Genomic DNA, 14832 nt, shown 5'->3' on the forward strand with positions numbered 1-14832 from the left:
TTTAGAAATGTGACTTGGAATTTTCCACCTTTGAAATCAAAATCTCACCAGTTATTTTCTGATGGTTTTCAAATATTTTGCGTAATTTTAAACTATGTTTATTAACTAGCAGCTAATGTGTGGGAGGAACAATGTTAGATAGTATACATTGTTGTAAAGTTTCAGACCACAAAGACCCTGTCTCTAAGGCACTTGCAGTCTTACCGGAAAGGTAAGACCCGCCTGGACACAGCACGATACGAAGGGAGGACGAGAGGAAGGGGTCCGACGGTCTGAGCATGAGGAGAGACGGACAGCGGGGTGATCAGAAAGTGTGCACGGAAGAGCTTCATGTGGTGGCTTATGAGGAGAGGGGGCCAGGACAAGGACATGCAAATGGACAGAGATGGGACAGCACAGGTGTGCCTGGAAGATGCTGAGTAGTGAAAGTAAATGTTGCTTTTAACAAATTTTATCCACTAATTTCTGGCAGAACTTAAACTGTGGCATGCTTCTATCTAAACTCTAGCATGATGTCCTTCCTAGTTACTTCTGGGGAATAGAATTAGGGTGAAAGGGAACATTGGTTTTACCTTTTACTTTATAAAAAGAGCGTTAGTGGGTTTCTTCCTTAATTTAGCACCTGCCACAGACCTAGCAGCATGCAGGGAAACAGGTGTGGAACGCAGCCCTCTTACTGAATGCTTGCTCCCCGAGAGTTTTGTGCTACACACTCCACAAGTGTTCCCATCTGACTAGAGGGAAGCTCAAGAAATAGGCATTATCATCCCCATTTTGCAGATGAGAAAAATATGAATCTTCTCTCTTGTCCACAGTAAAATGCTGGGGTTCAAACCCAGGTCTCACTGACGCTAAAAACCGTGCTCTTACCAGGGTGCCACCTAGCATTCAAAATCTAATACCCACACCATGGCCAGTGTGGCTCAGTTGGTTGGGTGTTGTCCTGTGCACCAAAAGGTTGCTGGTTTGATTCCCAGTAGGGCACATGCTCAAGTTTTAGGTTCGAGACCTGGTGGAGACATACAGGAGGCAGTTGATCAATGTTGTGTTCTCACAATGGTTTCTCTGCTCTCCCTTCCTCTCTCTCTACAAATCAATAAATTGTTCTTAAACAACAAAATATCTAATGCCCACAGAATTACAGACCAATCAAGTAGTAAATTAAAAGCAACCTAATAAAAGGATGTAGAGTGGTCAGCTCAGTTACTTTTCAGATTTTTAAGGTATAGTTAATGAAATAATTTTCATTGAGAATTTTGTGCCTTCTAGAACTTAAAAGCCTATTTAAATATGAGATAAGCCTCTTGGCTGCTTTGGCTATGTGTTATGCCAAATATTGCATAGCTAATGTATAAGAATAAGTATTCTCATTTATTCATAACTATCAAGTGGTTTACATGCAATAAACATTTTAATAATGTCATAGAATTTTAGAGATGAAAATCTTCTTCAACAACATGTTACCCAGTATCCTCAAATATGCTATTAATCAAAAATAAGGTTTAGAGAGATTAAGCAACTTGTCTGAGGCCACAGTGGTACTCTAAGAACTATGACAATAACCTAGGTCTCCCGACTCCCACTTTGCTGTGCCCATACCGTGTAATTATGCCACCCTTTCTATGGCAACTGACCCATTGGCAGAGACAGATGGGAGGGACTTTTTTAAGTGAATGATCATGGGGCAGCTCATTCATGGTGCACTGTTTAATTCAAAATGGAGGCTGCATAGGTTGAGTCACCCCTAGCTAGCTGTGGGGAAAATAGAAAAATGTACTATTATATTTCTTACAAATATAATATTGATAAAGTGTTAGAAACAGTATGAAATCCTACTTTATAAAGGAGCAGGAAAGTCCTTGTGCTTTTGGCTAGACTTACACTGCTACGTGGTGTGGTGTGTGATTTTGATTCCATTTTCCTAGTTCATGTTGCAGGGCCTTACCCTGAAAGGGGGCAGCAGAGCAGGGCTGGCCTGGCTGCTGAAGGGGGCCAATCTCTTCCCCTCACACGCCCACGCCTGAGGGGTCTTAGTAAGTGCACAAGCCCATTGCTTTTCTGGAATACTCCGTTTGCCAAACATTAAGGTAGAAACATGTACTCTCTGAAAGCTACTCGTGCTTTGCTAACACACAGACAAGCACCATATGTTGGAAAGATTCTCTTTAAATAAAGTGGAGTTGGAGAAAAAGAGGGTAGCATCTGAATTCTTTATTAAATGCCAACTGGGAGTAGAGAATGGAACACATCATATAAACACTAAGGTGCTTTAAAATTCTATGTTTAAACTGTTTTTCCTATTCAGATTACATTTATTTTTAATAGAAAATTTATAATCTGAGGAAACCATTAAACCAAATCATGTCAGCAGTTTTATTTATGGTGAATGTATACAGCATATAGTACATACTAGTAGGTCTGAAAAATAAGCACGTGTTGGAGGAATTGCCATCTTTGAGTTTAGGAAATTAATGTCACGTATGAATTATCAAATTAAGGTCCAATATGACAGAGAGAAGTTGAAGATTCCTTATTACATTAAAGACAATTGTTAACACATCTTCTTTACCAGGAAGGGGTAAGCTGAATTCCCAGATGTTATGTAATTAAGTATGCATTTTCTAGATAATGTTAGTGTTCGTTTTTGATAGGGAGTGTTTTCAATGCCCTGTTATTGTTTGTCCTAGTCAGCGTGGGTTGCCATAACATTATACCATAGACTTGGTGACTTGAACAAAAGAAATTTATTTCTCACAGTTCTGGAAGCTTAGAAGTCTAAGATCAAGATGCTGGCAAAGCAGGTTTCATGCTGAGGCCTCTACTCAGCTTCTGGGTGACTGCCCTGTGCTGTGTCCTCATGTGACTTCTTTGTGCTTGTGACTGGGGAGAGAGACCCAGCAAGCTCTCCAGTGTCTTATAAGGGCACAAATCCCATCATGGGGGCCCCACCCTCATTTGCCCCGAATTACCTCCCAAAGGCCCATCTCTAAATACCATCATAGTGGGGTTTAGGGTTTCACAATATGCAACTTAAGCGGGACACAAGTATTTAGTCCATAGCACTGTTGAATGTGACTTGTGGGCTATTCAATTAAGTATTTTTTCCCCTGAATATTCCCTTACAGCATTCCTTTATTTGACAGATGGGCAAGTCTGACAATTGTAGGCGGTGACATTTAACTGAAGTGGTCTTAGATGTAACTTTTAAAATGCTTTACCACAATGAAATAAGGATCAGGGCAGGATTAATGAGCAGTCATGTAAGGAATGAGCGCAGACAGTGGGCCATTTTTCTATTCATGTTTTTATTTATAATATCTATCATCTCTGGTATTTCATTTTGGATGTGTATACTGAAATGCTGAGAAAATAGAGAGTGTGTCATATCATATTCTTTTAGAATAAAGACTGAAACGAAGCCCCAACCTATAAACCTGTATAACAAATGATATGCATCACAGCCAGATAAGCAGAATCCCATGAAAAGAGTGAGTTCTCTTTGTACGTGCAGCTTCCAGAATGAGGCAGACACCCCTTTACTTTCAAACCCCTAATAATATGATCCTTCTTCAGTTAGTTAGAATTTATCACACGCCATGCACTCTTGACTTTAAAGAGAACTACATGCAGAATTAGACTGTGCCTGTTGGGACTACCAGATCAATTACTTTGACTTCATTGCCTGGTCAATTCAGTCAAATAACTGGCTTAAGTGATTTTTTTCTGCTGAATCTGCCAGGTAACTTCATTTAGTGTGGAACTATTGAGCTGCCACGTCATCCAGGGCCTGTACTAGGCACGTTGAGGGGAGACACAGGATTAGAGGGTATGGTCCCAATGGGTACAGAGTTCACAGTACAAAACTGATTTATAATGCCTGGCAGGATAGGAGTCAGGGCTAAGGGCCCAGAATAAACGGGTGTTGTTGGTGGTTGTTTATATTTCAACAGAAGGTAATTGAGTACTATAGCAATTGCAGAATACCATGTGGGCCTCCAGGAGAATTGAACAAAGGGGAGGGAAGGGAGAAGGGGTAAAGCACTGGCAAAACACTACCATAGAAACAGGAACAGAATTTTAGGGACTGACCTTGAAATCAGCCTGCCTCAGGAGCACCGGTGCTGAAAAGACTGAGTTATGAATTAGTGAAACTAGATTATGGAGGGCCTGGAGTCGCAGGCCAAGGAGTTTAAGATTTATCTTAGAGGCTGTAGGAGCCACTGGAAGTTTTTAAGCAGGTTAACCGTGGAATAAAGTTGGTGATTTTGAAGGTTGCCCTGATAGTGGCACATTGATGGGGACCACAGAGGACAGAGACGAGGGTTGTCTTCTTCCCCGATGCCTGGGCAATTCCTCTCTGTTATCACACTCACAACCCTCCTGCTTTTACACTGTGAATGCTCAAAAGGTCACTGCAGAGCTCTGACCTAGAACACAGATCTGTCCACACTGTGCAGGCCTGTGCCCCGACTGCCAGACGCTGATGGTGGGAATTGCTCAGGTGCACACATTGATGCCTCTACGTGTCAACTGTTCCAGCTTCCACTGAACTCAGTGGGCAATGCTTATAATTTTAGGTTTCTGGTTAGCCTCCTTCCCATTTTTCTTTAAAAAAAAAAAATGTACTAGAGGCCTGGTGCATGCGATTCATGCACTCGGGTGGGGGAGGGAGGGTCCCTCAGCCTAGCCTGCACCCTCTCGAAGTCCAGGAGCCCTTGGGGGATTTTTGACCACTCCAAGGGGGAGTGGGCCTAAGCTATCAGTCAGACATCCTTGGCGCTGCTGCAGAGGCGGGAGAGGCTCCCGCCACCACCGCTGCTCTCGCCAGCTGAGCCCAGCTTCTGGCTAAGCAGCGCTCCCACTGCGGGAGCGCACTGACCACCAGGGGGCAGCTCCTGCATTGAGCGTCTGCCCCCTGGTCGTCAGTGCACATAATAGTGACAGGTCATTCTGTTTGGTCGATTTGTATATTAGCCTTTTATTATATAGGATTTTTATTGATTACAGAAAGGAAAGGAGAGAGGGAGAGAGAGAGATAGAAACATTAATGATGAGAGAGAATCATTGATTGGCTGCCTCCTTCACCCTTCTACTGGGGATCGAGCCCGCAACCCGGGCATGTGCCCTTGAATGGAATCAAACCCAGGACCCTTCAATCCTCAGGCCGACGCTCTATCCACTGAGCCAAACCGGCTAGGACCCCCATTTTTGTATAGCTTCTCTTCTGGACCCCACCACTCATCACCAAACTTAACCACTTCTCTTCCGAGAAGAAGTTGGTCAGTCCCTCAAATTCGGGAGATCATTTGCTGAGATGGAGGAAGCTGTGCGGTGTGACTAGGCCTTTAACTTGAAGCCCATGGCCTGCTGTTCATTGATCTCATTTTCTTTTTGCTTTGTTTTTGGTTGTGGAGGCACCTTGGTCAGAAGAAACATCTGCTGTATGTGTAATATTGGTCAGATGAGGGCTCCGTGTTTTTGCATCTTGGAGCTCATTAAATCTTCTCAGCAACCTTGTATCCCCATTTTACAGACACTGTGCTTATTCAGACTAAGGCGGCCACAGGGCACAGCACTAAGGCAGGGGAAATATCCACTTGTCACTGTATCATGAGCCTTGAAAGTCTATCAGCTGATCACTCCCACCCTTAGGTGTACACACACATACGCATATTCATTCATTCTCATTCTTTCTCTCTCCCCTCCACCCCAGCCCTTCCCTGCTTCCACTAAATGTTCCTTCTCCATACAAGGCGGAGAAGGTGTGGAAGAGAGGACTTAGATGTGGGTGGTGAGTTTGCTGGGATCCTGTTTATGTGACTAGAACTCTGGTTTCCACCTCCGAGAGGTCACCTGTTATGACGCTTGTCCTGCAGAGCCGGACCCCATCTCTTAGCACCTCAGGGAGCAGTACAGCCATGAGGAGGGCAGACAGGCACCCAGAGCCACGGAGTTCAGCAGGAGTACCACCTTCGCTATCACTGCATTTTCCTTGATACAACCTGGCTCTGTAGGAAGCCACCTCAGTAACATAGATACCCAGGTTCAAATTCAGCCCGAGGTCTGTTGCCTAAGCTCGGTGGGCAGTGGCACCTCTGCCCCACCTGTAAAGCTGGTCATGTGCACCCACATGTAGGACTTCTTCATGTAGTTGAATTTGATCTTCCTGAGGACTTGTTGAATCCCAATCCTGGTATTTAATACAGTTGCTCCCACTGACAACTTTATAAGCACACCAGTGGATAACCTGGCACCCGGGATCTTTATTCCAACCACCATTGATACGGAATAAACAGCTGCAGTGCCAGTGTTGCCGCACAGCACCGGAAACCTCTCTCAGGGGTGCAGTGTAGCCATTCACCCAAAGCCACTGAGTGAGTCATGTTACCAATCATCAATTCAGTGAACTGTAATAAGCCCCTCCCCCCTTTACTTCTCCAAAGGTCAGCTCTTCTGAAAGACATTCACTACCGCCCTGGCTCTTCACAGAACTTCTCTGGACCTGATTTCTCCATGACATACTGCTATCCCTCACTTTGTAGGGCTGTTTGGGGGCAGATACAAGACGACGTGTAATAATAGCATCAGAAGCCTGACTTCAAACCTAGACCTTGGGTTCCAGGCCCAGTTTCTTTCCTCTGTATCCATCTTCCAGATGTGGGATGGGCTGCCCGGGAGACAGGCACTCCTTTTCCCTGGCTCACTGCTCGGCAGGGATGCTGCTAAGGGATCGTTTCCAACTCCAATGTTCTATGATTTTTATTGATCTTATGAAACGTGATTTAGGTTTGTTCAGAATATTCAATTAACATACCATTTTTGTTTATCTCAGCCTGTCAATATTATCAACACCTATTCATTCACATTGATGAAAAAAGGAAACATAGAGAATTTGAACAGTTTAATGAGCATTTGAATGTCTTAAAACATGACTTAAAATATGATCTAAACTTTATAATTATTAAACAATCTAGCCCCAGCACTACTCATAAAGTAAACATTTCTTTTGCTGAATTCTCAATATTAAAGTTTAATTCAGAGAAGAAACTCGCTAAGCTACCCCAACCTGGCTCTCCTGCTGAGCATCTTTCCAGCCCCTATGGGGGCTGCTGGCATCAGGATCTTCCATGGGGGGACATGCCCCCCAATGCATTCCTTCTGTTGATTGTTCAATATGTGTGTTTTCCTTTCAGCTCACATCTTTCTTTTTAGTGGTAAACATCAAAGGGAGGCTCTCCATCCTCTCTCCTGTGAGTTCCTGCTTTGACAGTTATACTCTCAAAGATTTAAGCAGCATAACAGTCACAAAGAAATTATAAGCAGAATTTTCTATAATCAATTTACTTTCTTTTAACAAAGACAAAAATGCCTACATAATGCATCTTTCAACTAAAACTCAAAATGATTCTTAGAGCAATTACAGAAATACTGATAGACTTTTTGAGAATTTTTAGTAAATCTAATCCTGTTTACACATGCAGCACACAGACTTCTTGAATTAGAGCAGGTCAGATCTTCTGATATCTTCATGTGGATATCTATAATAATAAAAGTGTAATATGCTAATTAGACTGAACGACCTTCCGGACGTCATTCTAGATGTCCTTCCGACGAAGCCCCTGTGGCGGGGGCCAAGGCAGAGTGGTTAGGGGTGATCAGGTAGGCAGGCTGAGGTGGTTAGTGGCAATCAGGCAGGCAGAGAGGTTAGGGATGGTCAGGCAGGCAGGTGAGTGGTTAGGGGTGATCAGGTAGGCAGGCTGAGGTGGTTAGTGGCAATCAGGCAGGCAGAGAGGTTAGGGACGGTCAGGCAGGCAGGTGAGTGGTTAGGGGTAATCAGGTAGGCAGGCAGAGGCGGTTAGGGGCAATCAGGCAAGCAGGTGAGTGGTTGAGTGATCAGGCAGGCAGGCAGGCAGAGTGGTTAGGAGTCAGCGGTCCTGGATTGTGAGAGGGATGTCCCCCGATGGGTCCCAGATTGCGAGAGGGTGCAGGCTGGGCTAAGCCTTCCCCCTGCCCCTGCCCCGTGCACAATTTCGTGCACTGGGCCTCTAGTTTAATATAAAAAGTATTTAACTAGAGAGACAAACTATCATTGGGTCTCTTACTGAATAACAAAATACACCTTCTATACAGTTAACGTGTGGATCACATGCTGCATTTTAATTAAAAGTCTATACTTTTCATAGTACTCTATATAAAAGAAGCTTTGAAACAGTAATATCATTTGTATGTTTTAGGGATAGCAAAAGAATAGAAATGCATCACTCTCCTACCGGGACATTCTCACAATTCCGAAAGGTTTAATTTATCATGTACATATTCTTATGTATAGCCTGGATAATGCCAGACCAAGTATCAGTTACTATAATTTTTTGTTAATATGAATTAAATATTGGCAAAGCATACTGATTAGTGGTGGATTGGTTTTAAAAGTATTAAGTGTGGAATTAAACTAGCAGTACTAAGGATATTTTAAACTACAAATAATATACAAGCTAAAAATAATCTTGTCATTCTCAGTTCTTATGATAATTTCATGGACAGGAGTGAATTTTGCTGTGACCTTAAATATAGCCTTTTAATATGGCCTCATAAACAAAATTACCTTTAACTTTTTTAAGGAAAGAAATGGAAAATTTACGCAAAATGTTTGTTCTTGCCTTATTCTGAGCTTTGTGATATGTATTCAGTACTAGTTCTTGATAATTTGTTAACAAGGGGTTTGTAACACTTTGGACAGATGCACATACTGTTTTCAATCTTCACGGTTAATTATTCGATTTTGTATTTGATGCCAGAACACCCTGACTCCTAATCACTGCTCATTGTTGCAAGTCCATTATGTTCTAACTGTTTGAGTGCTCCCATTGACCTTGAACTGACATTATAAGCTGTGTCTAATCTTTTCAGTCTATATTTCTAATGCTTCTTTTCTTTATTCCTTTTTTTCTGCTCCCTGTTTAGCATCACAATGGGGCTGCCTCTGAGCCCAGCAGCTGACTCCGCCCGCTCAGCCAGGCACGCCCTCTCCCTCATCGCCACTGCCAGACCACCCGCCTTCATCACCACCATAGCCAAAGAGGTGAGTGGGAACTTCAGGGCTCTGTACTCGCATTTAGAGGAATTATTGGGCATTGTGAGCTGAGGGTCCGTATCCACAAATCATCCTGCCAGTTTGTTCTAGAACAGTGCAAGTTGATAATTTTGTCCTGCAATGAATGCATCTGTACCTGTGGGCACTCCAAATTCCACACTGGCCCAGTCATTACTCTGTGCTTTTCTATTCATTTCTGTTCTAGAAATTAATCACTTGGAAATATTTAACAATAATTTTTCAATCTGATAGAGCAGGCTTTTTCGAAATGAAATACAAGGCGGGACAAAAGTTTTACAGTTGAGAGTACATGGAACACACTGTTTATTCTTAAATTATTATTTATTAATTATTGTATTATTTTCCATATGAACAACTGTAAACTTACTTTTGCCCACCCTGTATATTAAAGGTCTTTATATTTTTCAAGTATATTTACCTGTAATCAAAACCAAACTTCTTATTTCACATTGGCTCTCCAACTGTAAACAAAAATGTAAGCCATAAACTTGCTAATTGTTTTTCCTATTGCATGTCACAAATAAAGACTTGAATACCAATTGATTCCCACATTCTTAGTGTTCCAACTAATTGCTCACATCCAACTGAGGAACTAGTGAGGAACAATGGGCCAATTATAGGATCTTCCTATAGGCCGCAGCAGTGGGAAGGACCGGAAAGGATGATGGCTCCTAAGTGTTTTAAAGGTCTGTTCCTTTCAGCCTGAGTAACGTGCAGACTCCGTGTTTGTGGGGTCTGGGCCCTGTCTGAGTTGTTTTTCCTTCAGCTGTGATAAATTTTTAAAATACTGAATAAACACTTCTGAGTCTGCTCTGATAACCTGAAACTTATTGGGCCTGTGTCTGCCCCGGAACCATCCTGAAGAGGCACGCAGCAAATATTTGTGACATGAAGGCAGCTAGAAGGGAGGAGGGGAGTTCCTAAGTAGGCTGTATAGGTTTATAAGAGGCAAGTGGGACTTTGAATTCATAGCTAAAATAAATTTGTAGACTTAAGGGTGTGTGTTTTTCTAATAAAGCACAGTGTTAAAGTGAGATTCCACTGTCTTTAAAATATACATACATATATGTATGTATGTTTGTGTTTATATCTTTATGGATGTGGTATATTCGTATAAAGTGTATGTATGTATAAATGAACAGACTTAGGGGATTTTTTTACGAGTTTTTCTCATCAGTGGGATATGCACAGATAGTTATATTGAATATGCTGAATAAGCCTTACCTCAGTCTGAGCACATGTATAGGTGCTATAAACACCAGGCATTAAACTGTCTCTTTAAAGGAAGTAAACAAGTATTTATATTAATTGTGTTTTTTACTTAATTTGCACCATATACATATATGAGTATTTTTAAGTGAACTGTTAGAAGAGCCATGCTTTGGACTTATTCTATTCCAGCACTTGGTTAGAAGGTAATTTTTAAATATTTTAATGTAATAGTCCACATTTATTGCATTTTAAAAACAAAACAAGTTTTCCACTTCACTTTGAGTTTTTGAGTAAAATACTGCAGTATTTCTCTCTGTGATTGAGTCCCCTATGCCATCCCCATACCCACTGTCCGCTGGCCAGTCCAGGGCCAGTCCAGGGCCCACCGATGCTCTCTCTCCTCTGAACCATGTAAGACTTACAATTTGTATGGGAAAATCACATTAAACTTACATTACTTACAGTGCTCATTATTTTTGGAGGCATGTTTATTTTAATTTACCAACTTGATTGTAAAGCACCCAGCATGGTGCCTGAGACCTAGTAAGTGCCATATAAACATCACTTTCTGTGATTACTTGAGAGCAAGTATCATGTCTTACATTTGCTGAAGCCCTTAACTGCTCTCCACCTCAGTGGCGTATATACCAACCGCACAGACCTTCAGTCTGTCTTTCCTTGAGAAATGTCATGGTAATATTATATTAAAGTCTTATGTACCTGGGAACTTAGATAATTTAATTAGAGAAGACTTAACTGGGTTTTTATTCTACTAAATACCTTCTTTTGCAATCAGAAGTATTTCCTGACTCACCCCAGGAGGTTTGTTCTTGTTGATTTTTTTTATGTATCTACTGTAATAATATTTCCAGCGGCTAGAAGTGTGAAACTCTATCAAGGGTCCACCACATCTATAGCACGGAATGTCTCCACAGGTCCACAGACACACTGCTCTGGCTGCGAATACCCAGTCGCAGCAGAATATACACACGACCGCGCTCGCACGAGCTAAAGGGGAAATTCTGAGAGTCATTGAAATTCTCATTGAAAAGATGCCCACAGATGTTGTGGATCTTCTTGTGGAGGTAAGAATACCCTGTTTTAAATGACACATCAACAGCCTGAGTGAAATATTCCAGTGGAGTAATATACATCTCTAAAAGAGACCTTATTTAAATTTCTTCAAAAATCAAAGCGATTGCTATGTTCATGTATCATTCACCTATAATTTGTCTACATTAGAGTAATTTTTAAAGGTCATGTTCTCTTTGGCATCTTCCATTATAAATAAAACAAAACACATACAGTATGTTTGAATAAAAGTTACTACACTGGGTATAAATATGAACAGCCTTTAAGGGAAATAAGTGGTTTCTTTATTTTATTGCATTGTCTTATAAATGTTTTTCGCAGGTAAAAGGTAGCCTGCAGTATAAAGTAAGTATTCTTTAGTTTTAAAGTAAATATTAAAATTAAACTGCCTAGAATCTTCATGGGCAAGTGAGGCCTAAGTTAATAATTTAAATTTGGAAAATTAAGTATTTGTAATTAATTTTAGATTTGTATCCTTCCTATAAAGGTTATGGACATCATTATGTACTGCCTCGAAGGATCTCTAGTTAAAAAGAAAGGTCTTCAGGAGTGTTTCCCAGCCATCTGCAGGTAAAGAAGGCTTTGATAGCACGCAAAATAATGTCAGTAACAAATAATTGTTAAGAAATCTTGAACATGGTTAGTAGCTTTGCTCAGTTAGAAATCCAATCATTAATTAATATCTGCTTGCCTTCTAAAACAATTTAGGCGGCCTATAATAAAAACACAACATGAAGAAGTTTTCTCAAAACTTAAGAAATGAATGAGATAACATCTATTGAATATGTCTATATTCTTATATCGGTACTCAAATTAACATTTACATGAGAGAGAAAAAAAGAGAGTAAGGAAGCTTCTGATATGAGGGAGAAAATATACTTGGCAGTCCATAGAACCCTTTATGCCACATTTTTGTTGGTAAATTTTATTTTTAATTTAAAGGCCAGCATCTACATATTGTATGTGTTTTGCCTATGAGAAAGCAAGAAAAGCTAAGAGCAGTTAAAACTTTTATAAACAGCATTGAATATATTAATTATAACCATAAGAATTTTATGTGTATAGCATATAATTGTTATGAAATGAAGATTTTTTTATATTTCAAAATGTAGTAACATTATGTTTAAAAGAGCAACCAGTTGGTCATAGTTACATAACATTTTTCTTTTTAAGACAAGTTTAGTGATTTTAGTTATTTTTGCTCAGTTTTATGAGTACCTTGTGGTGGAATGCTTTGTTTTAGACTATACGTTTCCTGAGAGCAGTGATATTACACTATGCATCTTTATGTTTTCTGTATTCCGGAGTATTATGGCAAGCATTTGATGAATTAATTACTACACTCTATAAACATGCTCATGTATTTTACATTTTTATAATAGGTTTTATATTTTACATTTTTACAATAGGTTTTATATTTTAGTCTCTTTCTGATTTACACCATCCAGAAGTTAAAATATGAAGATACATAAGAAAAGACTATGTTATATTATACATGGGTACAGATGCCTATTTTCTTGTGATATACATTAGGCATAATAGAATACCATAATTTTTTAACATCATGCCACATTAATTCTGGTTTATGTTCTTTTTGTTAAAAATTGTACATATTGGATTTTTCATGCAGATAATTGATATTAAGAATTAATGTAGCTGTTATAGTCTCAGGCTATTGTTCTTTAAGGAAATGTCTAAGTGAAAATGGTCATTTGTCTGTCACCTAGTGGAGGTGAGGAAGCGTTTTTCCTAGGACTGATCTTACCGAATGCTAGCAAAGCGTTCCTTACAGCACCAGTCACTGCTGTGTGAACAAGCCTCCGGGAGTTACGGTGAGGAATCCGTGGTGCTTACAGGGCCCGTCTTCCCTTTGCCGGAGGACGGCCTCCTCCCCAAGCAGCGTCTTCAGTTCCTTAGGTCACCTTCGTTTGCTGCACATCCACGTTTGATTCCTGTTGTTTAATCACCGGAGAGTAAGGATCCTGCTTCAGTGCAAAGGAAGCAGGTGTCTAAACTGAATGCTTAGTACCAGTTTTTTTTTGATTGACAGAAAGCAATTTTTTTTGTTTATTCATTTAATAACATTTATTGAACACCTACTGTGTATCAAGTACTAGCTAGGCTCTGGGGATGCAGTGATGAATGAGATGATATCCTGAAGAAGCACAGGATCTAATGTAATTATAAAGATAAATAATGCCAGGGTGCTGTGTCATGTGCTGGAGTAGAATTACATACCAGGGACAGGGTTGGACAATAAATGGAGTGCTGAACTCTGGATATGGGAATCTTAGGAAGATTCACAAAGGAGAAGGCAGACCAATAATAATATTTGTAACAGTGATTTGCTAAAAGGGGCTGCCAGTTGAAGAGAAGGATTTGTTCTCAGGGGGTTGGGTGGTGGTAGTAAATGAGGTGGTGAGTTTGGGGAACACTTCACTGAGGGGTTGTTGGGATGATGGGCTTTGCAGAACGAATGGGCACATGCATCTCGAGTTGCACAGAGAACCAGACTAGCAGATTTTGAGGGCACAAAAGTATACAGTGAGTTTGGTAAGTGCTGTGTTGTCTTGGCTAGAATGTAGGCTGAGGATGGGAGTCTAGTATATTACTTTGAATTTCAAATGAAGGAATTAGGCCATTATTCTATAAGCAAAGGGAAGTCAGCAAAGTTTAAACAAAAATGTGTAATTCTTTTCCCAGAACAGTTTATAAGACATAACTTTATGAGACACCAGATTTATAAAAAAACAGTTGTTGACTATCTCTTATTGAATTATGTCAAATATTATTTGTGCTGTGAGTATATAAGCCACATAGCCCTACTACTTATTTAAGAGTCAACCTATAAACATAGAAAGATTATTAACAATGTAAGGTTGTAGCTTATGCCAAATGTGAGTAGGAACAGACAATATATTATGGATTGTTAGATAGGAACCTCAAAAGTTTTACAGGTCAATGCCACCCTACCTATTGGCTGATTTGTACTAGGTTGATAAGTGAACAACAGCAAAAATATCAGCAGAAGTTAATATTATTTCCTTGAAAATCTACTATGTGCACTTCATTGTACTAGATGCCTTCCAGCAGCTATAAACCCTCTGCATATAGATAAATGCATTTCATTAAATATGAAACTCCAAATTTGATGATGGTGAATATCTGTGGTCCAGTCATGTGACATTTGTTTTTAAAAATATTTATATAACTTTGTATTCATTTTTGCTTTTTTGCTTTTCTTTCCCTTCCTTTACCTTTTTTTAAAAAGATGTTATGATTTTAGCTTAAGTAATTTCTGTAATGTTGCTTTATACCAATATTAAGTTGCTATGGCTGGTAGATCATAAAAAAAGTGTAAAACTTCATTTAGCATTCTTTTTAAATGAGATGGTATTTGTCAAAGCACCCAGCAA

At 40.1% G+C, this 14832-nt stretch overlaps 1 protein-coding gene across 3 annotated transcripts in view; it reads left to right on the forward strand.

The window, feature by feature from the left end:
• Window positions 1-14832, forward strand: part of WDR7 (WD repeat domain 7) — a 290874-nt gene that overhangs the window by 205411 nt on the left and 70631 nt on the right. For all 3 annotated transcript variants that reach the window (XM_079784071.1, XM_079784070.1, XM_079784069.1), the window contains 3 exons: window positions 8962-9079; window positions 11260-11409; window positions 11904-11986. In XM_079784071.1, the coding sequence (XP_079640197.1) occupies window positions 8962-9079; window positions 11260-11409; window positions 11904-11986 (351 nt within the window). The remainder of the gene's footprint in view (window positions 1-8961; window positions 9080-11259; window positions 11410-11903; window positions 11987-14832) is intronic.

This window comes from Cnephaeus nilssonii (assembly GCF_951640355.1).
Source record: "Cnephaeus nilssonii genome assembly, chromosome: 11".
Lineage (NCBI taxonomy): Eukaryota > Metazoa > Chordata > Mammalia > Chiroptera > Vespertilionidae > Cnephaeus > Cnephaeus nilssonii.